Source organism: Xenopus laevis, chromosome 9_10L (genome assembly GCF_017654675.1).
Source record: "Xenopus laevis strain J_2021 chromosome 9_10L, Xenopus_laevis_v10.1, whole genome shotgun sequence".
Lineage (NCBI taxonomy): Eukaryota > Metazoa > Chordata > Amphibia > Anura > Pipidae > Xenopus > Xenopus laevis.
In genome coordinates, this window is record NC_054387.1 from 103,848,844 (window position 1) to 103,874,442 (window position 25,599).

The window sequence follows — 25,599 nt, forward strand, 5'->3', positions numbered from 1 at the left end:
ATTGGCCACTACCTACCACCCTTAGTTATAATTCAGACCTTCAAATCAATCAGCCCTGGTTTGCAAGAGAATACTACCTTGCCTTTTTGAAAGAAGGGCCCTCTGAAAGTTTATTTTGGTCTGTTTTTATATGCTGTACATTTGACCTTTTTTTGTATACTTCTGCATAAAATTGTGGTAAGTAAGTAAATTGTAAAAAAAAAAAAGAAAAAGAAAACAGGTGATTTAATTGCAGTTTACCACATATGCCAACCCCAACCTTACTGAGATGAGCCATTGTAATTTAATTACAGACGCTTGATTTATAGAAAACTAAACTCATGTCCCATATGAGCTTCCATACACACATCAAACCCACATATGGTGTTCCTAATTTATTTTCTTTAGGTCATAGTATAACCAGGCCAGCAGGAGACACATCTAGGGTTTTCCTTGTAGAAAAGTGTTTATTGACCATTACATTGGTTCTACAGGGTGATCTTCCCCACCTCTCCAAGACCAATACAAATTTATAGTAGTATGTTTACTTAAAGGGGCTGTTCACCTTTAAATTAACAATTTGCAATTGGTTTTCATTTTTTATTATTTGTGGATTTTGAGTTATTTAGCTTTTTATTAAGTAGCTCACCATTTTGCAGTTTCAGCAATCTGGTTGCAAATCAACCATTCACTGATTTGAATAACAGACTGGAATATGAATAAGAGAGGGCCTGAATAGAAAGAGGAGTAATACAAATTAGCTATAAAGATAAATTTGTAGCCTTACAGAGCATTTGTCTTTAAATGGGGTCAGTGACCCCCCCATTTGAAAGCTGGAAAGAGTCAGAAGCAGAAGGCAAATAATTAAAAAACAATAAAAAAATAAATAATGAAGACCAATTGAAAAGTTGGTTAGAAATAGCCAATCTATAACATACTAAAAGTTAACTTAAAGGGGAACCACCCCTTTAATAATGTATATTGGTCCACAATCTCTTTGGGCTCTCCGATGTTTAGCTCAGCATATATGTATAAACCATAATCTTGTTACCTGGCTCAGCATTGTTGACTGCAGAACATCTATGCATAATATGACGGCTTCCACCCGCATGTACAACTACAAATCTTACACAGGGACACCACATGCTGGGCAGTGCAGTGTTTGTCACACACACTTGCAGCCTTGCAGCCATATGAAATTGGCAGTTTTGGAGATTAGTGCGTCTTGCAGAGCCTTGCAGGGTGAAATAAAATAAATAAGGTGAAACCAAGGGCCTTTTTCTTTAAATGTGATTCAGTGAAGTGAAGGGGAGAGAACAGCTCTACCGTTCCTTTTATTGCACATGTAAGAAAGGATTTATAAGTAATTGCAGTTATTCTGCTCCTGCACATAGAGCACATTTAGTTCTGATGTCATGAGCGTTATCTCAGGGAGTTTGGGCTTTTAATCCCACAGGCATTAGAGAAATCTTTGAAAAGGTCTTTCATACTCAGAACCCTGGTGACCTTTTATTTTGACAGGAGCTGCGATATATTTCTTTAAAAGGAGAAATGTAAAAATTCAGTACAAATGTTGGATAGATAACATTTTGTACATTTGAAATCTGATGCAGATTTCAATTTATGTTATATTCCAGACTAACACATTAATCGTCACAAGATTATATTCTGTGTATTTTATATTCATTTGATTCTTAATGTAGTGGCACAGATATGAGTAAATGTCATTATACAGTAGTTCATTAATGCCTCCCACCTTCTCTCAATTTTTTTTTATTTAACAGATGAAGACCTTAGAATACATCAAGAAAAAAAGTAAGGAACCTGAATGGAGTCATCTCAGTGACCTTGCATCAAGACTTCCTTTACAATCTAGGACCTAGAAGTGAGCAAGCTGTTTCCAGTTATATGTATTATCAACTTAAGCAAGTCTCAGTATCTTTAGTTCTGAGGGTTTTGGAAGTTTTAGCGCATGGCCAGACAGTTATACCTATGAGTGAGGAGTTACTGTGTTCAGTCAGCCACTGAGGTTGTATATATCAAATATTAAAGTTTCCCTTTAAACAAGAAGTGCCCAACCCACGGGGGCTCTAATTGAACTTCTTGACCACCATGCTGCTAGCTGCAGTTAATAAAAGTATTAACTGTTTTTTAATTGTTTCTGTAGGGGTTTTTGAAATTAAGGGTTTTTTTTTATCAAAGGTCGATTTTTTGAGGTTTGTGAGGTTTTTTTTATACCTAAAACTCACAACTCGATATTAAAAAACTCAATGGGAAAAACTTGAATCAGTGAATTCTGGATGAGAAACTCAAATTAACCTAGTTTTCAGAGAAAAAAACCTTAAACCGCTCAAATTAATAAGAGTCTTCGAGGAAACCCACCGAACATCATGAAGGCTACAAACGTTTTACAATGGTTTAAGGGACCTCTATTGACTTCTACATGACCTTGAAAGGATTTGGCTGGACTATTTGCGGATTCAAGGTATTTCCAGCTTCGGGGTATAATAAGTATAAAATAAAAATTGTGTTTTTAAAAAAACAAAAAACCCGAAAAATGAGTTTTCTTAAATTGAAAATTCGAGTTTTGCCTTATTCAGTTAAAAGTCAACGTGACCTTTAATAAATAACCCCCTTAATAAAACAGTGCTGTCCTTCTGCACAGTAATAAGACCCATTCATTGGAGACTAAAATGGAGCATCACGGTTTTTGTGGTGCTGGCTCAGAATGTTAGCTCTGCTACAGCTAGTAAAGCACAGATGAGTTATTTCAAGCCTTTCCTGTTTATAATGTATACAGGTTGTGCATATATACATTGGCCCCACTGATCCTGGGCTGATTATGGTTCTTATAGAGTTCTAATTTGTAATGGGTCTAAAGTGCATTTGTGTTTATTTCATCCCTTTCCAATGGGACACAAGTATATGTTTAATGCTAGTTGGTACTTAATGTACTAGGAACTAGGACCTGTGCACCTATTTGTTTAGACACTTTAATTGTCATAAGCATATGGAATCGATTTGCTCTGCCTTAATGAGAACATGTTAAGAAGCTAGAAGATCTGGAGACTGGGTGGGGGGACGTTTTTTGGTCTATTACTGTATATTTTTTCATCTTGTGTTTAAAAAACAAAACAAGAAAGGCACACCCCTTACATTACAGTGACCCCTTATTGCAATCCTGGAGACGTATAATAGGCTACGCAAACAGAATGATCTGAACTCTGTGAACACGGCACATCTCCTCAGAGACAATGTCTTAGCATCTACTTAAAAATAAATGTGATTACAATCTATTATTTTAATGGGCATAATATAAAAATCAGTGCATTTCTTTTGTCTTAAGTGCCATTGTGTTGAGCATCAGAATAGAATACAGAATGCTACCCTGCATAGTTAAAAATAAGGTAGGTGTTTATGATATGCCTTTATTAATCTAAAACTGATCTGCTTAAATTGATTTACTTCATTTCAATATTTACATTCATCCATGTACAGTTCCATAGAAGATACACACTGTAAATAAAGGGTACTTTATTCATGTTCCACAGCATATTATGTTGGACCTAAAAATATCTTCAGAGCAATTTTACATGTCTTTAAACAACCCATATTTGAAATCATGAATTTCAAATGTGGTTGCATTTCTATGTGTATATTAATAAAAAAAAGCAGTTAATGTAAGCCTTGTGTTATTTTATCCCAAACAGACAATGTGTGATAAATCAGTCAATTCTTGTGTTTTAAAAACAAAAAGAGTAATGTTCAATAACTGTGCACACTTACGTACCAGAAATCATCTTTAAATATGTGCTATTATGTTATTTCCCCTCCTCTTCAAAAAAACCCTCAAAATTATTACAATTGTTTAATATAAACAAGCTGCTGTGTAGCAGGAGTAACGTAGTAAGTTAGGTGGCTAAAAAAAGACACACATCCATAACCTGCCTAACTGCCAGTTGATCCAGAGGAAGGCAAAAAAAAAAAAACATTTGAAGTCTCTCCAATTTGGCTCAGAAGGGGGAAAATTCCTTCCTGACTCCAAGATGCCAATTGGACCAGTCCCTGGATTAAATTGTTCTATGAGCCATCTCCCATAACCCTGTATTCCTTCACTTGCTAAAAGGCCATCCAACCCCTTCTTAAAGCTATCTAATGTATCAGCCTGTACAACTGATTCAGGGAGAGAATTCCACATCTTAACAGCTCTCACTATAAAAAGAATCCCTTCTGAATATTTAGACGGGACCTCCTTTCTTCTAATGTGTGACCTCTTGTCAGCTGGAAGGACCTACTGGTAAATAAAGTATTAGAAAGAGCACTGTGCAATATGTTGGTGCTCTAAAAATACTTGTTAATAATATATATATTTATACATAGTTATCATCTCACCCCTTAAGCACTTCTTCTCCAGCGTGAACATCCCCAACTTGGCCAGACTTTCCTCATAATACAAAAAAGGGGGGTTGTGTGTGCACTGCAAGGCTAAAGGTGGCCATAGACACACAGATCCTATTGTACGAATCGAAGATTCGTACGATTTTCGGATCGTGTGTGGCGTGTGCCGACATCTTTCGTCCGGCGGAGATCGGTCGTTTGGTTGATCGGTCAGGTTTGATTTTGACCCGACCGATCCCATGGCACATCGTAATCTGATCGTTCAGCCATACGGCCGAACAATCAGATTACCCCGGATATAGCCATGCCTGTTAATGGCATATCGGGGAAAGATCCACTCGTTTGGCAACATCGCCAAACGAGCGGATCTTTGCATCTATGGCCACCTTAAAGTGATACTGACACTAAAAAATGAATTTTAGCATATGAATGTACATTAAATGTTACCCATAGGTCATGTTGATCATTTTTTGCTGAGAGGTTTGTTTTTGTATAGAATTGTTAGTTGAAGTTCCTAAGCCTGACTCTCTGACACTCTGACTTTGACAACCTGACTGTTTCATCTCAGCCTGTTAGTTACAGTTTCTAATGCTAACGGACTCCTGCTGCACAAATATGGCAGCCCCGTCATACAGGAACATGGGGGATCAGACAGGTAATGTAAAAGCATCATGCAAATACTTTATGGCAAAGTTAAAAGTAGCTTGCAAAGCCAATATTATAATAGATGTAAAAAAAAGTTTAATTTCAGGTGTCAGTATCTCTTTAAGTTAAAATGTGTTTGAAATGGTTTAATTGGAAGTGCTACTGATTTGGCCAATTAATCAATGCACATTCCCTGGTCCCCTGTCTCATAAGTAATTCTGTATAAATGCATGTATTTACAAAAACAGGTCATAGTATAAAAAGGCTTGTACCTCTCTGTATAGTAGCATTACTTGGGATCAGCGTCTCCTGAACCTTGGTTTCAGCCTGAGGGCCACTAGCTTTTGCGGCTTTTTAGAGAGAGAGAGAGAGATTGCCCAAAGCAAAGCCCATTTTTTAAAAGAAAAGTCTTTCCTCATAGCTGAGATTTTCCATAACTTTTACCAGCTTAGTTCCCTTTCCCTGTACCCTCTCTAATACAATAATGTCCTGTTTGAGTGATGGAGACCAAAACTGTACGGCATATTCTAGATGGGGCCTTACAAGTGCTCTATACAGTGGAAGAATGCCCCCCCTCCTCCTGCAAATCTATGCCCCATTTTAATACAGCTCAAGACATTATTTTCCCTTGATGCTGCTGACTGGCATTGCTTGCTACAGACAAGTTTATCATCTACAAGGACTCCAAGGTCCTTTTTCATTATGGATTAGCCTAGTGCAGTCCCATTAAGGGTATTAGTGGCTGGGATATTTTTACATCCCCGCATGTCACATCTTGGATGAAATTAATTGGGCTGGATAGATTTGGGTCATCTGCAACACTGATACATTATTTAGAAATACCCTCCCCTAAGTCATTAATGAACAAGTTAAATAAAAGTGGACCCAATACAATCCGTGAGGGACCCCACTAAGACCTTACTCCAAGTAGAGAATGTACCATTAACAACCACCCTCTGTACCCAATCCTGTAGTCACGTGTCGTGTTATATACATGGAATTGCCTTAAAGCCAAAAATGTAAACCTTCACTTAAGAAACTATAGGCAGAGAAATTCTACGGATACGTTCGGTAAATGACCACCGTCACAAAGGTTTTTTCTCTGTCATCATAGGGGGACACAGGGACGATGGGGTTAAGCTCCACCCTCCAGGAGGCAGGACACTTACTAATAAATTTGTGGGCGTGCCTAACCGGCTTAACCCCCACACTCCAGCTTATCCAATCAGTTTTTTAAGTGTCCTGTTACCAGGAGGATGGACGTCCAGCGATGTTAGTCAAGGATGACTACTCTCTTTCTGTGGTCTTACTCTGGGCAGCGCATGTTTGTCCTTAGTACAGTCCCAGTATTTCTCCGCCCACCGGGGTCATTTCTAGCCGCTATAGGCTATAACGACCACCCAGACGTATCCCTGCTAAGTTTGGCGATGGCAGATGGTCTGGCCGGGATGGGCACGAGGTGAGTACCTGCCTTGGGCATAACAACTCACCTCACAGGTCTGGCTTGGCAGCCTCCCCCCTAGCACGGTAGCCCTCCCCCCGTTCCCCCCCTTATCCTTACTGTTTTGGTAAGAGGTGCAGGGCGTGCTCCTGTACTGGCCGGTTCTTTCCCTCCATGCTGTGTCTGGGCGCTCGCTGCGCCTTCTGTCTAAGTGAGGAGACGGCTGAGGGGGGAGAGGGCCGGATCGCGCTGCGCTGGAACGCATGCGGCGTATGCGTTCCGGCGGCCATCTTGCGCACTTGTGCGCATGCGCGTATGCGTTCCAGCGGCCATCTTGCGCATAGTGCTTCTGCTGCGCACCGGATGGTCCATTTCTCCGCTCCTGCAAGTGCTAGCGAGTTGTAAGCGGTTGCTGACTGCCCCACACACTCCTACTTACCCAATCTCCATGGCAGAAGGTAGGTCAGAGGGGTTATTCACCAGGGCAGGGGGGAAGGCTGCCAAAACAGCGCAGATTAAATTTTTTGCCTGTGCCAATTGCAATGTTAAGCTGCCTCGAGGGCAGGGGGAGCCGCTCTGTAAGTCCTGTTTAGTGGGGCAGAGTACAGCGCTCATTTCAGAGGATGTTTCAAGCCCTCCAGCGGCTCAGCCAGAGAATCCTTCAAGGGAGAGTATTTATCAAGGTCTTTTCGACGGTCTCAAACTCTCTTCGTATTACCATCAGGGCCCAGGAAGGGTCATCCTGCATCTAAAGCTACCATTTCTAGATGGATCAAGGAGACCATCAGACAGGCATACATGGCCAAAGGGAAGATTCCACCGGAGGGAATTCGAGCTCATTCTACAAGAGCAATCGGAGCTTCCTGGGCTTGGCGTAATTCAGCCTCATTGGACCAGATTTGCAGGGCGGCTACCTGGTCCTCTGTACATACTTTTTCAAAATTCTATAAAAGTTGATATTTTTTCTTCAGCTGAAGCATCTTTTGGGCGCAAGGTGCTACATTCTGTGCTGAAGTAATGGTTAATTCGTTTTCCCGCCCTGCTGTTTTGGGGGCTGCTTTGTTAAGTCCCCATCGTCCCTGTGTCCCCCTATGATGACAGAGAAAACAGGATTTTTTATACTTACCGTTAAATCTGTTTCTCTGTGATCAATAGGGGGACACAGGGCGGCCCGCCCTAAAACTTTTGTTTATTGACCGTTTGGTCATGTCGGGATAATTCCCTGATTTACCTTCTACGTGGGTTATTATTATTTTGATTATTACGTAATCTTGTTACAGCTTTTTTTGTGACAAACTGATTGGATAAGCTGGAGTGTGGGGGTTAAGCCGGTTAGGCACGCCCACAAATTTATTAGTAAGTGTCCTGCCTCCTGGAGGGTGGAGCTTAACCCCATCGTCCCTGTGTCCCCCTATTGATCACAGAGAAACAGATTTAACGGTAAGTATAAAAAATCCTGTTTTTGCACATGTGCCAGTTTGGTGTTCGCGAATACTGTTTGTGCTGGAAAGCTCCGTAGAAGAGAATCCGAACATGGTGCCTGCGAGTTCTGCTGCACTACTATGCATGCAGAGGTCTGTGCGACATTCAACGACACTTTTTAAATAGTGAGCTATGCGGGGAGGAGGGCCCATGGATGGGACTCTCTTTAGGAGAGAGGTTTAGTTCTCATTTATGCCCCTGTATCTAACTGTCCACCCAAAATTATTGGTTTAATTATACAGATGATTTAGCTATATGTAAAGTCTGACAACCCACCATACAGACAGCCTCTTTTTTCTTTTTTTATCTGATTAGTGCAAGATACTGGAATACTGATGTGCGGAACCTAAGGTACAAATAATTGTTATCTAATATGAAATGAAATACATTTATTTAAGCCAGAAGTTTTCCTTTCATATTGACTTTATTAGGTACTAATGTAGTTTCACGCTTGGTTTTTCACAATGGTATTGCCTGTTGGACAGCGGAATACACGTTTTCATGCAAATTTACATTGTGTTTTGTTGTGAATTAAAACCCACGCAGTTATCCTAGTTTAGGGCATTCAAAATGCACATGTGCAAATGAACATGTGTTATGGCTCCAAAACATCTTTGCATGCAGTGAGAACTCTTATTGCCAAGTAGATTAATTTAGCAGTGCTTCTGTCTTTTTTTCTCCATGCTGGCAGACAATAAGATAACACAGCACAAGTTCACAGGCTGAATTATAATAAAATAACTTACAAAAAGTTTAAGAAACCCTTGGGCAGGGTGGAGGTGCATACAAATCTCTTGAGGGGCACAATCTGTCCCACTTGTTGAATATTCTGCATTGGGGAGACACTAATTTCACAGTATAAACATTACGGATTACATTGCAGGCAAGGATTGCATTAGTCATCAAACTTTATGGACTTAGAGGCAGTTTTGTCAATGAAGAATGCTTTATTTTTGGCAGTCTCAAATCCCAAGCCTATGCCTCTGTTCTGCTTCCAGTTAAGGGCTTTGTCAAATTCTGCCTGCAGATTCCTCTGTAATGACTGCTCGTTGGCCTTGCCCAGGGCCATGTTTGCTTTTTCCTGGCTGGGGCTTGGTGCGAGGGCACTTTCATTGCCTTTCTTAAAGCCTCCCATCAGTCTAAAGAACTTTGTCTGTTGATCTGAGCTTTGAAAAGAAGCCGTGTCCCACTGTCCAAATCTGGTACCCTGTAAAGTAAAAATTGCAAGAAGAATGCAGTTAGTACTCAAGCAATTGATGTGGATAAAGGTATGATCTGTTTCAGGTATTTATTATAAAGTACATAATATGGCATCAAATACATCAGTCATTTTATGCATTTCCTTATATATATATATATATATATATATATCTTATAAAACCTGCACAGATTATGTTATGACCATGTGTGTCAAGAGTTAAGTTATACACCGAAATCCCAGAACTGGTGATTTTCTAAAACCGTTCGATGACTAGGGATTACACAGCACTGGGGTCTGGAGACTGTCTTGTTTTATTCTATCAAATGCTTTTGGCATTCATGTTAGCTGTCATTTTATTACATAATTTTTGTAATACATTCTGGGCTGCTATCCAGTATGCATAAAGGGAAAAAACAAAAAACAGTCCACCTAATTCAATTATTACAAAGTATTATAGAAACGGACAAGGCACTCACACTGTATGGCACAAGTTTGGGTTTATTTACGGATACTGGGCACCAACGCAGTGCAACCAACGTGACTTTCTTAAACAGCTTTGGAACAACATGGGGTCAGGACAAGTCAACAAGCACTACAACAAGAGGGTTAAAAACAAGTATAGGATCTATTATGCAGAAGGCTCAGGACCTGGGGTTTTCGGAGTAATGCATTTTTCCGTTATTAGGATTGTCATAGTTTAAGTCTGCTAAATAATCATTTAAAACATTAAATAAACCCAATAGGATTGTTTTGCTACCAATGTGGATTCATTCAGCTTAGGGTAGCATCAAGTACAATCTATTACATTATTACAGAGACAATAGTAATTATTTCTAAAAATTTGAATTATTCACCTAAAATAGGGGATAACCTTTTAGTGATTCAGAGCTTTCTAGAAAATTGGCTGAATGGGGATACAAAATACAAAAATGCAGGAGATTATAGGGCTCATTAACTAATTTTCTGACGTGTATCTTGTAGGAGACTGTTTAAATCTAATTGCTGATTAATATTTATCTCCCGTGCTAGTAAACATGCCCCTTAGGGTTCATACAGTGTGATATTATTTAGGGATGCACTGAATCCTCTAACTCAGTATTCAGCCAAATTCCTGATTTCTACTTAACAGATTTGGGGAAATACCGAGTTGAATCTGAACCCTCGACGCCACCAGAAATTGCCAGCACACTTATGGAAATAACCGATACAAGAGCGAATCAAAGAGCTTGCCTGAACCAAATCAAAACCCTATAGAACATTTTTTAATGTGTATTTGGTGCATCCTAATATTATTCTCCAATATGTACGCTTGTTATAGCTGATGACAAGATGGAGAAGCTGCAATAAAATTCTACATTTTCGGCAAGTAGCAGTAGGATTTTGTGTGCTGGAAAGAAATGGAAGTATACACAGGGCAAGAAGGTATAACATGTGTAAGTAAAACTATCAACATAATTATCCTTTGACTCTGTTGCTTGCTGAACCCATGTTTATGTGTGTCCTTTGGCTGCTGCCAGTGAATGCTGGCTCAGCACGAAACTTTCGACTGTTTTCAGATACATTATTAATTCCATACTACACTTAATTACAACTTTTCAGTTCGCCTTTCTTTAGAATTACGTCGGGCAATTACTCTCAGTGCAAACGCAGCAGTACTTCCTAGAGCCCACATAATTACCTTCCCTAGCTTTATTCTGCACTTGCCTAATAATCAGGTTCAGATTCTGCTCAAATTGCTACGGCTTCTTGGCAAGCCACCCCAAACTCAATGCCTTTTGGAGCCAAGAAGAAATTTACATTTTCAATGATAGTGAGAAGACAAGCGGAAGATCAATTTACTTCTTCATTAACATTCAAATTGCTTTCTTCTTGCGTTTAAATACAAACTGCCAAAGTGCTGATATTCAATATAGAAGTGATGAAGCTCCTTGTCCTATTAAGACTGCAGGTGACAGAGCTATATGTTTAGGTATTGCAAGGTTAAAACTCAGTGCGCTGAATCAGTTTCCCCACTGTAATCCATTAACTAATAGGAATTGCAGTCAGCTTGTAATATACCCAGGGGTTTGCTACAAAGATATGAGCTTCCATGTTCTATATATGTTTTCCAATATATTTTATACTGTGGAACAATTATCATTACATTATTACACAACATGATTTTATACAAAAAGGTCTACAGAGATCTTGCTGGGGATCATAACAAGCTCTTGGAGGGCCACATCTGGTCTACTGCCCTCCAATTGGACAGCCTTAGGGCCATTACTCACAGGCGTTTGAAGCTGTGCTCCCCTGCGTTCCGGTTTTCATGCGTTCAGCCGCCGGGGAGCGCAGGAGTAGACGTGATTAATTCTTTTTAATGCAGCTATACTCACAAAGACGCATGGAAGCGCCGAACGCAGGAAAAATGCAACATGCTGCGACCCAACCTGCGTTCCGCTCTTACATGCGTCTGTGTGAGTACAGCCGCATTGAAAAGAATTCATTGCGTCCTGCGCTTCCCTGTGGCTGAACACATAAAACCGGAACGCAGGGGAGCGCAGCTTCAAACGCCCGTGAGTAAGGGCCCTTAAAACAAGTCATATGCTAATTCCATTTTTTGGCGATTCTGCAAGACTTGGGTACCCAGAAGTCAATACAGGCCATTGTGATAAGATACAGGTATCTGATTCGTTATCCAGAAAGTTCCAAATTATTATTATTATTATTATTTAATCAAATAATTCAACATTTTAAAAATTATTTTCTGTAATACTTAAACAGTACCTTATTGGAGGCAATAATTAATACTTATTGGAGGCAAAGCAATCCAATTGGGTCCAAATTACACAAAGATCCTTTATCATTTGCATTGTGTTATTTTTCCATGCCATTAAACACCCAAGCTGTACAAATTTGCTTCACAGTCCAACATAGGACTCCTGTTAAAATCTTGCTTGTTTACATAAAACTCAATAAAACTTGTAAAACAGAAAACCTCAGGGCTCGGGCATTCTGGATAACAGGTCCCATACCTATATATTAGAAAAAGGAATAAACATTGGCAACACAAGAAGAGTTTGGTGGAGCTTAAAGATGGCCATAGACAATTTTGATCTTTCTTGGAAAAGATCTTTCCAAGAAAGATTGTTCGTTTCACACGTGTAGAGCTGAATCGTCAGATGTACAGGTAGATATACAGATAGAAACAATAGAATTCTACGGGGCAAATTCATCAATGGTCGAATATCGAGGGTTAATTAACCCTCGATATTCAACTGGGAATGAAAATCCTTCAACTTCGAATATCGAAGTCGAAGGATTTTGCGAAAATACTTCGATCGAACGATCAACGGAATAATCGTTTGATCGAACGATTAAATCCTTCGAATTGAACTAGTCAAAGGATTTTAATCCAACGATTCAAAGGATTTTAATCCAACGATCAAAGGATTATCCTTCGACCAAAAAAAGTTAGGCAAGCCTATGGGGACCTTCCCCATAGGCTAACATTGGGTTCGGTAGCTTTTAGGTGGCGAACTAAGGGGTCGAAGTTTTTTCTTAAAGTGGACCCGTCACCCAGACACAAAAATCTGTATAATAAAAGTCCTTTTCAAATTAAACATGAAATCCAATTTCTATTTTTTATTAAAGCATTCATAGATGTTGTAAACTCATTTAAAAATCTCAGCTGTCAATCAAATATTGTCTGCCCGCCTCTAGAGGCGCATAGAGGCGGGGCAGACAATTGCTTTCACTTTCCATTCAGCACTTCCTAGATGTAACTGCTTTCCCAACATTCCCCCGTTCTCTTCACCATTTAATTGTGTAACCAGGGCACGGGGATGGACTTCAGGTCCCTCATTCTGGTGCACAAACAAGATTCTGAGATGATACAAGACTTGTCTTAATAACAGTGTCCACAAAATGGCTCCTGCCTATTTGCTATAATTATGAGTTTCCACTCTGAAGGAAACAAGATTCAAATAATTTATATAGTGTAATTAAAGTTCATTTTGCTTGACTAATGTGATAAAATAGGATTTTGAATAATTTTTTTGGGTGACGGGTCCACTTTAAAGAGACAGTACTTCGACTATCGAATGGTCGAATAGTCGAGCGATTTTTAGTTCGAATCCTTCGATTCGAAGTTGTAGTTGAAGGTCAAAGTAGCCCATTCGATGGTCGAAGTAGCCAAAAAAACACTTCGAAATTCGAAGTTTTTTTTCTTCTATTCCTTCACTCGAAGTTAATGAATTGGCCCCTACCTGTATGTGACAATTCAGCACTAACAATGGTCTAAGTTTGGGTGCCTTCAAAGGCACCTGATCAAAATCTTCCGTCCAGCCCGATCAACGAGCCGACCGATATCCAAGTCTTCTGCTATCAGTCGGCTCGTTTTCCCACCATACACAGAAACTGTGTGATGCACCCTTTCATAAGGCACAGTTTGTTAAATAAGTAATAAAGCAGCATTATTAGGCCACATTTTTACTTTTACTTCTGTATATACAAACGGCTGCAAAATTCTTTGCAAGCTACCAAGAATAGATACTATTCCACAACACAGATTTTAGACTACATAAATAATACTCTTAAGCATTGGCTGCAAAGATAGCAAAGCCAATAATTTAATCAGAGACACACAGTTTTTATTTCCCCCAATTAATATGATCATATTTCTCTCCCTGCTCTATGACATCACTTGTATCAAAAGCCTAGAGTGACATCACTTCCCCGGGAGAAAGCAAGGAGCCATTAAGCAGAATGTGTTTAAAAAGAAGCATCTGCTAGTATTTTCCTTTGCATGAAAAAAACGCAGTTCTACAAGTTGGTTTCTAGGTGAACAATTCCAATTTCACTAAAAAGCCAAAGAATACGGTTACATTTCCCAGCACTTAGATTGCTATATATTGCCTGCGGCTCATTAGGAATTTGAATTAATATTTGATGCAAAGATTTTCAACCTATGGTTCAGGTATGGGACCTGTTATCCAGAATACGTGGGGACTGGTGTTTTCCCAGATAACGTAATTTGGATCTCTATATTTTAAGTGCAGTAAAAAAAGAATATATCCATTAAATAAACCCAATAGTATAGTTTTGCCTCCAGTAAGTATTCATTATATAGTTAGGAGCATGGTACTGTGTTAATATTACAGAGAAAAAGAAAATCCACTTTTTTAAAATAGAATTTTTGCTTAAATTAGAGTCTATGGAGATGGCCTTCCCGTACTTTCGGAGCTTTCTGGATAATGGATAACGGATCCAATATCTGTACTACAGTTATTTTTTTTTTGAACTACGATAGCTTGTTGCTACCCTCATGCCGCTAACGGTTTATTGTCAATTCTCCCCAAGAAACCATCACTTTTGTTCTGCTGCAGTTCAGCAAACAAAACGGACACCCCCTGCCAGCTCTGACAAATAAAGAACTGCCATGGGTTTCAGAAACAAAGTACAGCATCATCTCAACATAAATCATTAGGAATATAACCTTAGTGTTCCCAGGCCCGCTGGTAGTCTTCTCTTCCACAGATGTTTCTGGCACCTTTTAAAAATAAATCATATGTATGTTTAGTTCTACAGATAAATCAATCATAGTTTTACATAGTCCCTGAAGCAACAATACTGTTTTACAGGAAAAACATCATATAGTTACTAGTCCAGAGTGTGCTACACTCCTAGGTCCCTGGCCAACATCTCTACATATTAGACAACAAAATAAATGTCATTAGATAAGATATATAAGCAGGGGACTTGGAGATTCTACATACACAAAGTTTCATGGTTATCCCTTTTTTTAGGTGAGCAAGCAAAGAGTGCAGTCCTGGAGCATTTTATAGTGGATCTAGGATCTCAAAACTTGCACATCTGGTGAGTTTGTTTTCGTGTTCTAGTGTGTAATGAACAGTAGGGTCAATGACTGGGAAAAACATATTCTAAAGCAGAGGGTAATCCATCTGGCCCACCACAATACATGACTATCACTATATGGTAACATAACTATATGGTCACAAAGCTAGTACAGGCATGGGACTTGTTATACAGAATGCTCAGGAACCTGGGGTTTTCTGGATAAGGGATCTTTCTGTAATTTGGATCTTGACACCTTAAGGGTCTGGCCACACAAGCAGATTCGGGGAGATTAATGGCCCCAGCGACAAATCTCCTCTTCTACGGGGCAACAATCTCCCCGAACTGCCTTCCCCGGGCTAAAATGAAAAGCGCATGCGGCAATGCACACACTTGGCTGGGGCGACTAATCTCCTCGAATCTGCTCGTGTGGCCAGACCCTAAGGGGTATATTTATCAAAAAGTGAAGTTAATAGTGAAGTTCCGCCACTCTCCATTCATTTCTATGGGATTTTGAAAGGCGTATTTATCAAAAGATGAATTTTCACTTTCACCCATTGATACATACGCCTTTCAAAATCCCATAGAAATGAATTGACAGCTGCGGAATTTTACTCTAGTGGCAGAACTTCACTCTTTGATAAATTTACCCCCATGTCTACTAAAACATAGGATTGTTTTGCCTCTAATAAGGATTAATTATATCTTAGTTGGGATCAAGTACAAGCTACTGTTTTATTACTACTGAGAAATAATGTTTAAAAAAATAATTATTTGGATAAAATGGAGTCTATGGGAGATGGCCTTCCTGTAATTCTGAGCTTTCTCAATATCAGGTTTCCTGATAACAGATCCCATACCTGTATGTACATTTTACTAAGTCATGTAGCACATGGGCAGTTGGACAGCCACTATGTTCAGTTGTATATTGGGTCGTTAAAATGAAACATTTTCTGTTACCACTTGTTGCTTGGATATAATCTGGTGCTGATAGGAGTTCCTGAGCAACAGCTGCTTGTAAGTACAAACCTGGGCCTTAAGCAGAAAATTTGCCTAACTCCATAAGACAGATGTATGTCATGTGACTTTTGCTCTGATAAATCCTTACATCTGTACATTCAAGCATTAGTATATACAAATTTTGTATCCGCAAATTATGTCAAATTCTGTTTTAGACTATAATATTAAGAACGAAAAATAAGTAAAGAGTGAAAAAATGATAGAAAAGGGAGGGCAAAAGGATTTTTTATATTTAATTTTGAAATCTGACATGGAGCTAGACATATTGTCAGTTTCCCAGCTACGCCAGTCATGTGGCTTGTGCTCTGATAAACTTCAGTAACTCTTTACTGCAAGTTGGAGTGATATTATTCCCCCTCTAGTGATGTGCGGGTTGAGAATTTCTTGACCCGCACCCGACCCTAACCCGCCCCCCTCCCAAGCTGCACCCGGCTCGGCCTGCTGCCCCTCTATTTATAGACCCGGGCCGACCTGCCCTGCAGTGACGTCACAAAAGTGGCGGGGGCAAGTCTATAAATTTTGCTACCATAAGCCAGAAGTGCTAGGTTGCAGGCAGGGAGAGCAGGAGAAGAGCTCACCCGCGGGTTTCGGGCCGGCCCACACATCGCTACCACGTTCCCTTTTCCCCCCCAGCAGCCCAACAACAGAACAATGGGAAGGTATCCAGATAGCAGCTCCCTTAGACAAGATAACAACTGTCTGGTAGCTCTTTCTGAAAGCACATGACCAGGCAAAATGAGCAGAGATGACTGCCTACACACCAATATTACAAATCAAAAAAATACACTTGCTGGTTCAGGAATTACATTTTAGATTGTAGAGTTAATTATTTGCAGTTTAAACAGTATAATTTAGAAATAAAAACAACATCATAAAAATCACAACAGAATCCCTTTAATGAGGAACACTGGCATAGGAAGTAATCAACTAGAATCACTGAGGGGTGACTAACAACTTGGCAACCAGTGATTGTACCGTTCCTTCTCATTTAAGACTAATAACAATGAACCCATAACATCTTTTCGGTAAGACTAGGAAAGTAATCAATGAATGATTGTAATCAACTTACTCGGAACATATTCTATTGCACAAACCTTTTCTCCATTTCCCCCCTCAGTATGTGAGTGTAAGGAGTGTAAGAGCTCTTATCAGTCATATGTCAAAGAACTTGTATTGTCACACACTGCACTAACTGCGGTCTTTCATATGTATCATGCTTACCTTCTCCTCACATATTTTTGCCTTCTTTCTATCTTTGGTCTGTGCAAGCTCGTTTGCAACTTCTAAGTCCCCGGGTTTCCTTTTCTTCTTTCTTTTAGGAACTTCAGCTTTGTCCTCTTCTATGGTTGTGTTATCTGCTGGGACAGTAACGGTCACATCAGCCAGCCCTTTCTTTTTCTTCTTTTGTTTAGATGTTTCTATATGTTCACTGCTACAGGTGGCTGTGGTTAGACTGTGACTTTTCTCTTCTATGTGTTTTCTTTTCTTTTTGGAACCGGTAAGTTTGGATCCATTGACTATTTTATTCCCATTTGGATCATTGCCAGAATCAGCTTCTTCGATCTCTAGAGAAGCTTCATGATCATCTCCAGCACATGAGACTTTTCCTTTTTTCTTTCTGTTGGGAGGCTGAAGCTCAACCTCAACATTGTTATTATGAGTCAGTTTGGAATTGCTTTGTGTCTCATCATCATAAAAATCTTCTTTCTTCTTTTTCTTCTTGTTTTTGGACAGCTCAGTATCACAGTTCACACCGCCCACCACTTTGTCCTGCTTCTCTCCATTTATTTTTGTTTTTCTTTTCTTTTGCTTGCCATGTTCCATCATTTCAGCAGATGTCTGATTAGCATCTGCTTCTGTATTCTCAGATACTAGAGACCTGTTTTTCTTTTTGCTAACTTTTTGGGAGGTTTCTGGCATTTCAGTCTCTATTTCTTTATTGCTGTTATTAAAATTTGCCATTTCTTCATCAGTAAAATCTTTCCTTTTTTTCTTCTTCCTTTTTTCTTTTTTAGTATGTTCTGGAACCTCATTGTCTTCATTCACAGTCTCTGGTATATTAAAGCTAATTGAAAATTCAGTTTCTGTCTCAGGGATAGAATTCATTTTCTTTTTCCTCTTTTTCTCCTTTTCTACCATTTTAGGCACATCATTAACACAACTTACAGGGTCTGACTTATCGCTGCTTAACAAATCTGTTGTTTCTATATCCGGAGAAGACTGCTCTTTGTTCTTCTTTCTCTTCTTTATCTTGCCAGTTAATTTTCTCTCTGTTACAACTGGACTGGCCGGAACGTCTGGGTCTCCCTGTTCTTCTGTCTGTTCAGTTGTCTCAGAACTAACATGTTTTATCTTCTTTTTCTTGGAAATATTTTTTTTTTTGGAAATATTTTCTTCTGCATGAGCTGAAATGTCACCTTCATCTGGCCCGTTTTTATTTTTCTTATATTTTATCTTTGCTTTATCTTGCATTTCTTCCTGGGCTGTTTCATTAACCTCCTGATCCTGTAATTTTGCTTTATTTTTCTTCTTTTTTTCCTTGGACTTACTGTGACTTGCCATTCTGTCAGTATCAACAGCTACCATTCTACAAAAAAAAATACATTATGATAAGAATTAAATGGGTGGTTAACTTTAAGTATGTTAAAGAATTACTAATTCTAAGCAACGTTTTTTTGCACCGTGTTAGCCCGTTGAGAAAGTTATAGGGAAGTATAGATATAGATATGAAGCATAACAAAAGTGGTGTAAAGGTGATACCTTTATTGGCTAACTAAGATGATAATGACAGCAAGCTTTCAGAACATTGCAGTTCCTTCTTCAAAGCTATGTTGGCACTGAAGAAATAGACGGCACTGGCGTAGGATCCCTGCAGGAGTATGTAATAAACCTGTATTCCTTTTGATCGGAGTGCCGTCCATTTCTTTGGTGTTGATGTGGATCTCAGCAGTGGGGACGCTGCGGACAGAGCACCAGATAGGAACAGCAATAGGGAGAGTGAACTTTGAGCGGTCTTTTTTGTTTTTGAGTGAAGTATGTCGGCACTGACATATATACAGCGTTTTGTTTAGAAAAAAACTGTGAGGGACAGATTCCTGTAGTAGTTTGTTGTCTCCACAGAAAAAATGTATGCATCTGTTTCTAGTCTTGGTAATTAGCCATAAATCCATGGCTAATTCTAAGCATCATTTCAACTGGTCTTTATTTGATTTTCTCTATAATTTTTAAATGATTTACCTTTTTCTTCTGACTTTACAGCTTTCAAATGGGGGGGTCACTTATCCCAACTAAAACAAATGCTCTGTAAGGCTGCAAATGTATTGCTACTTTTTGTAACTTAACTCTTTACAGTCCCTCTCTCATTCAAATTCCAGTCACTTATTTAAATCACTGCATAGTTACTAGGGTAATTTGCACCATAGCAGCCACATTGCTGTCATTGCAAACTGGAGATCTGCTGAATAAAAAAGCTAAATAAATGCAAACAATAAAAAATGAAAACAAATGGCAAATTGTCTCAGAATATCACTTTCTTCATTATACTAACAGTTAATTTAAAGGTTCACAACCGCTTTAAGATGAGCATACACTATAAGAGCTACTGGTTAGATGTGACTGCCAAACGAGCAGAACTTTATCAAATTTGGGCTCCAACAGGCTGGAACATAGCAGGATAATTTAATTTTTTGGTCCCTAGGCCACTGATCAGATGAAAATGGGGGCACATTGGGAAAAGACCACATCCATGTGGGTGCAGTCCTCATCCAGCAGGGTTTTGGAACCATACACATCCACCTTTATTCTCAAGTATACATTTTCTTGCACATTTCTTTATATCTAATAAAAGACATTCAGAAAATTAAGAAACCTTGCAGAATAAATAGTGCTAATCATCTATCTTGACCAACATAATGGATACCAGTATATATATATATATATATATATTTATATATATATATATATATATATATATATATATATATATATATATATATATATATATATATATATATATATATATATATATATATATATATATAAAATATAAACCTGCTTTAGTTTAACTTTTTTGTTTTCTGATTTACTTTCCTCAGAGTGCTGTCACCAGAAGACTTATATATTGTTTACAAAAACGGACTGACACCCAGGCATTTATTGAACTTTTGGTTGTGCGTTCCATTGAGGACTACTATATATAATAGTATACAATATAAATATAATATAAGTATAATATAAATACTGGACTGGACTGATAAAATCCATTTCATGAGACTTTTGACCTGGGTATTTTAAGTGGATAATCCCAACCAGTCTCTTGGTACCTTGGTTTATTGATCAGACATGTTCAAAAATGTCATCTACCTTTGCATTGTGCATCTGCTGATATGGAGGTGAAGAAGAGCTGCAGCTTAGGTTGCCACCTCACCTGGAATTAAATCCACATCCTGCATGGCTAATTAGAAATTGATTTAGATGCATGCTGTATGGCTGTCTATAGACCAATGCAGTCTGCAGAATGCATCTTAGTTAATTACTAACTTGCTTTGCAAGATGGTATGAAACAAGAAGGCATAACAGGCTCAAACTGGCAATCTGTGGGTTCTGGCAACTGTCAGAGGGGCGTCTGTATGGTTGCATAGAAAGTTACCATATAGTGGGCTGGTAGGGGGCTGTTTGGGCCTCTGTGTACTTGGAATGGCAGGGACTATTTTGACTCCTAGTCCAGGAATCCACAGCCTGCATGGCTAATTAGCAATTCATTGAGATGCCTGCTGCAGACTGAACTGACGTATGTGCAGCCATGCATCTAAATGAATAGCTAATTAGCCCTGCATGCTGTGGATTCCATATGTGTTCTGTTTTAAAGGGGTGAGGTGGCAACTCTACTTGTACTGCTGCTGCTGATCTACAACTCCCAGAGACACACAATACTACAGTAGTAGTGGTTCAAATGCTGGAGACAGTGGAGAGCCACAATGCGAACACACTTTCACTTATAGCAGGATACAAAGCTATACATCACATGTTAATGAGCGTCCAGTGCAGCTGTTTGCTAAACTAAATCCTCCCACAGCGCTTTAGCTGCCATTACTGGAGTTCTCGCTTCATTATTAGATAAGGGCCAGCAAAGTCTTATATTTAAAGAGCCCTCATTCATTCTGAGGTTACGGAACTTATAATACGTTGACTATAGCTCTGTCTCTGTTAAGCACGTACCTTGTTTCTACTGTCAGTGTCTGTTTAGGTCACACTCCACGTGTTCCTCTGCAGCAGCCTCACCCGGAAGTAGCGCACAGACACAGCTTACGCTCCCGTGGCCTTCTGGGTAGTCTACTGTATTGTTTACAGGTTGCTATAGTGATGCGCGAAGCGAACATGGCTGCGGAGCGTGTAAGAGAATCCGGACCTCTAACCCTGTGGGATCAGATCTGCCAAGGTATTCGGCATATTCAATCATCATAAGTGAACCCCCTCCTGTCAGCTTTCCCGACACCACATTTTTACAATTAAGTCCAGTGTCATTTTCTCAGTTCTTCGACTGATACATAACTGGTAGTTACTGCACTCTAAAGAGACGTCACAGCTTGTGTATATTATTGGGCAGGAGAGACCTACCATGACCCCTGCCTGCTGTGTCCTTATAAACTGCAGTAGGAGGGTGACTATAATATATAATACTCTCTCTCGCTCTCTCAGATACATTATATAGTTTGAAAGAATGGCTGAGTAGTAGGAATTATTCTCCTCTGGGACATATATATATATGCAGCCACCCTTCTTCAACAATTTATGTTGTTTTTTCACTTGCAGAAAATGACAAACTAGAGGGAGGTCAGACTCGTGATATGTCTTTTTTCAACCTCATCTACTATGTACCCAGTGCTTTCATTGGACACAATCACTGCAGTTAGTGGAGCTGCAGTAAAATGGATCAGCCCAGGGCTCCTTAAATCTGTAGCTTATTAAATGTGGACCCAGATGAAACTCTCCGTGAGCCTGCGCAAGTAGGGTTTTGACCCGAACAGTTCGGTTTTTCCAATGTCGGACTGGGACACCAGAGGCCCACCCAAAAACCTTTGACTAGGGGCCCACCAATTAATCTTAGACCAGGGGCCCACTCTCAGTACTATTATAATTCCTCTCCTCACTCAACCTCTATTCTCCTAGTCTCTTTAGTTATACATACTATAATCTATTATTTCATCTAATTAGCCTCTTTGTTCTCATAGAATTTGGGAATAGCCAAGAAATATGCCAAATGTATAACAGCATGAGGGCCCACATGACACCTTGGCCCACCGGGACTTTTCCTGGTATCCCGGTGGGCCAGTCCAACACTGGGTGTTTCTAAGGCCTGTTTGGGTCTCAACTTTCTGTTCGGTTTTCAGCCTTGTGAAAACAAAACAATAATCTGGCCAATCAGGTCCAGACTGGGATTCACAATGGGCCCTGGCATCCCAAGTACACAGAGGCCCAATACATGAAAACCAATTAAACACCAAGATACTCACCTTGTCATGGCTTGGTTATTAAAAGCATGTAAAGGCAAAAAAATAAAATCCCATTTTTACTTTCTTTAAAGGGGACCCGTCACCCAAACAAAATTATTCCAAATCCTATTTCATCATGTTAGTCAAGCAAAATGAACTTTAATTACACTGTATAAATTATTTGAATCTTGTTTCCATCAGTCTGGGAACTCATAATTATAGCAACCAGGAAGGAGCCATTTTGTGGACACTGTTATTAAGGCAAGCCTTGTATCATCATAGAATCTTGTTTGTGCACCAGGGGACAGGGACCCAATGTCCATCCACATGCACTGGTTACACAATTAAATCATTAAGAGAGCTCGGGGAATGTAGGGAGAGCGGTGACATCTAGGAAGTGCTGAATGGAAAGTGAAAGTAATTGTTTGCCCCGCCTCTATGCCTAGGCATAGAGGCGGGGTAGGCAATATTTGATTGACAGCTGATATTTTTAAATGAGTTTCCAACAGCTATGAATGCTTTAATAAAAAAAAGAAATTGGATTTCATATTTAATTTAAAAAGGACTTTTATTATACAGATTTTTATGTCTGGGTGACGGGTCCACTTTAATGAAAAAGAAACCTATCTCCAATATACTTTAATTAAAAAATCTGTACCGTTTTTATAAGAAACCTAACTGTATGCAGTGAAATTCTCCCTTAATTTACTGCTGTGGATAGGAATTGTCAGATGGTCCCTAACTGCTGAGCAGGGAAACAATCATACTTATGAACAGCAGGGGGAGCCCTCGCCTTACTTCTCAGCCATGCAGAACTCAAGCAGCTTTGTTTATGACGATCCCTAAGCAGCCCAGACCACACTGAGCATGTGCACAGTCTTAGTCTTGCAAAGATGTTTAACACATTTACAAGATGGTGACCCCCTGTAGCCAACTTTGAAAGCATAAATTATTTGTTTGATTAGGCTTGTGGTGCAGTAAGTTCATGTTTATATTTAGTATACAAAATACAGCATTTCTAGCCTTATTCTATTTTATACTTTACATGCCCTTTAATTGCAGTTAATTACTTGTTATTACAGACACAGATATAAGCAAATCAATCAAAAATAAGAAATAGTTTTTCTAAATGAGCATTGCTGTATTTTAGAGCTTTCTGGATAACTGATTTCTGTATAAAAGATCCGATACCTGTAGTTAAAAGATTGGTCTTACTAATCGGGCAGAATAGATAGAGGTAAGGTTTCCAGCTGTGTGGGTTTCAACTGGATGTATCAGTTTGTCAAAGGGCTGTCTGTTCTGCCCCATTTTAAACATAGTGAAAACTGGACAGAAATCCAGCTAGTTGCTTATAAGTGATGCATCCGGCATCATAACTCCACATCATTGTGACTGCCTCTGATGTCATCATGCCCACCCCAACATCACTGCTCCTTTCCCAATGCTATCTGCCCCGCCCCCTTTGTTCGGGTTTATCCACCTGCAAAGGTGGCAACCCTACTCGCAAGTAGTGGAGAACACATTTATGTGTTCTACTTCACTACCACTATGGAGTAGTACAGGTATGGGACCTGTTATCCAGAATGCTCGGCACCTGGGGTCTTCCGGAATAATGGAGCTTTCCATACTTTGGATCGTCATATCTTAAATCTTCTAGAAAACCCTTTAACATGAAATAAACCCAATAGGCTGGTTTGACTATTTATATTTTTGGATCTCATGTACCTGCTCTCTACATAGAGGGTAGTGCAGCAGGGTTTGATTTGGTTATATTTGGCCTGTTCACATCTTGAATCTGTCTCCCAGGACAAGACCAGCTTCCACTGTGTTTGTCTTTGCTCCGAATCAACATCCAAATAGTCAGACAGACTGTGATGCTGCCAAACATGGCAGCTGCCAAACCCACCAAACAACATTTAGGGGGTTATTTATTAACTCCCAATATAAAAAACGCGAAAATTAATGTTTTTTACTATAAAATCTGAATTTTTAGTGGAAAAAAAACCCCGCATGAAGATCCAAATTATGGAAAGATCAGTTATCTGGAAACCCCCAGGTCCCAAGCATTATGGATAACAGGTCCCATACCTGTGTGTGTGTGTGTGTGTGTGTGTGTGTGTATATATATATATATATATATATATATATATATATATATATATATATATATATATATACACAGCAGATACAAGCAGGGTTTAATGTGTTTAATGTATAACAACATTTTGGGGGTCCAATTTGGTAAGCAGGGCTAGGATCCTACTGCATGAGTTATCTACATTTTGCTGTAGGTGCATGCATTGGAGAGTTGCTAAATATAACTGGTGAGTTTTATAAAGGCTGACAGTGCTTTTCCCATTGACCTCAAAAGCTTCCACCTACAGGAGAATAACTGTGAGCATTTTGAGAGTCCTGATTTAAATGGGATTTAAATAAATCAAATGTTGCCTATTGAAAGAAAATGCAATTTTAAGAAACTTTCCAATATACATTCATTACACATTTTCAGTGAATTTAACTTGTTTTAAATTGAATTGAATTGTTCTCTGCCCTGGTGGTTTTGCTACATTATTTCTTGAGACAGAACCAGGAGTGGAGGAAGAACCGGGCAGACTGTATTCAGCTTTTCAGTAGCAATTACATTTTAAAATCATCACTGACAATTGTTTAAATAAATGTGTATTGGAAAGTTGCTCAGAATTATATTTTCTTTCATTAGACAAACGTTTTATTTGTGGGTTTCCAACCCCTTATAACATGACATGGTTACAAAAAAACAGGGACACTTCTAACAAATGATATTTTAGACATGTGATTGATTTTAAGTGCTCTGGTAACCTTATCCTGAATAATCCACAATTTTAAAATAGATGCATAGACTAAACAGATAATGAAACCTAATGTTTGGAGATAGGGATGGGAGCTAAAAACAAATTTGTTGTGAGGCTTGGTAATTTCTAGCCTGACCAATGCAGATCACTGCTTCATGGGAATATGATTGTTATGGCTGGGAACTAAAGGATAAATGAAGAGGAACAGTCTGAGACTGTGAATGAGGTGCTGTGATTGGCAGAAGGAAACACAATAGTTAAAAATAATCTGGGACA

At 39.2% G+C, this 25,599-nt stretch overlaps 2 protein-coding genes across 3 annotated transcripts in view; one reads left to right on the plus strand and one right to left on the minus strand.

Annotated features, from left to right (window-relative positions):
* Window positions 1–8,350: 8,350 nt before the first annotated feature.
* Window positions 8,351–21,357, minus strand: knop1.L (lysine-rich nucleolar protein 1 L homeolog). 2 transcript variants are annotated; one of them, XM_018236349.2, is made up of 4 exons: window positions 21,219–21,357; window positions 17,223–18,588; window positions 14,623–14,676; window positions 8,351–9,152 (listed from the first exon to the last, which is right to left on the minus strand). In XM_018236349.2, the coding sequence occupies exons 2-4, from the start codon at window positions 18,585–18,587 to the stop codon at window positions 8,841–8,843; spliced, it is 1,731 nt and encodes a 576-aa protein (XP_018091838.1). In that variant the 5' UTR covers window position 18,588; window positions 21,219–21,357; the 3' UTR covers window positions 8,351–8,840. The 2 variants fall into 2 exon arrangements, with proteins under 2 accessions (XP_018091838.1, XP_018091837.1); XM_018236348.2 differs by lacking the exon at window positions 21,219–21,357 and adding an exon at window positions 20,364–20,473.
* Window positions 20,953–25,599, plus strand: part of LOC108701889 (IQ domain-containing protein K) — a 92,555-nt gene continuing 87,908 nt past the window's right edge. Inside the window, exons 1-2 of the mRNA XM_018236903.1 lie at window positions 20,953–21,049; window positions 21,166–21,438. Of these exons, the coding sequence (XP_018092392.1) occupies window positions 20,953–21,049; window positions 21,166–21,438 (370 nt within the window). The remainder of the gene's footprint in view (window positions 21,050–21,165; window positions 21,439–25,599) is intronic.

Excerpts from the sequence above, each read along its gene's own strand:
- knop1.L (XM_018236348.2), bottom strand. Across the intron at positions 14,677-17,222 it reads CAAAAATATGTGAGGAGAAG|GTGCCAGAAACATCTGTGGA; the intron begins GTAAGCATGATA and ends TATTTTTAAAAG. Across the intron at positions 9,153-14,622 it reads GCGGGCCTGGGAACACTAAG|GGTACCAGATTTGGACAGTG; the intron begins GTTATATTCCTA and ends TTTACTTTACAG.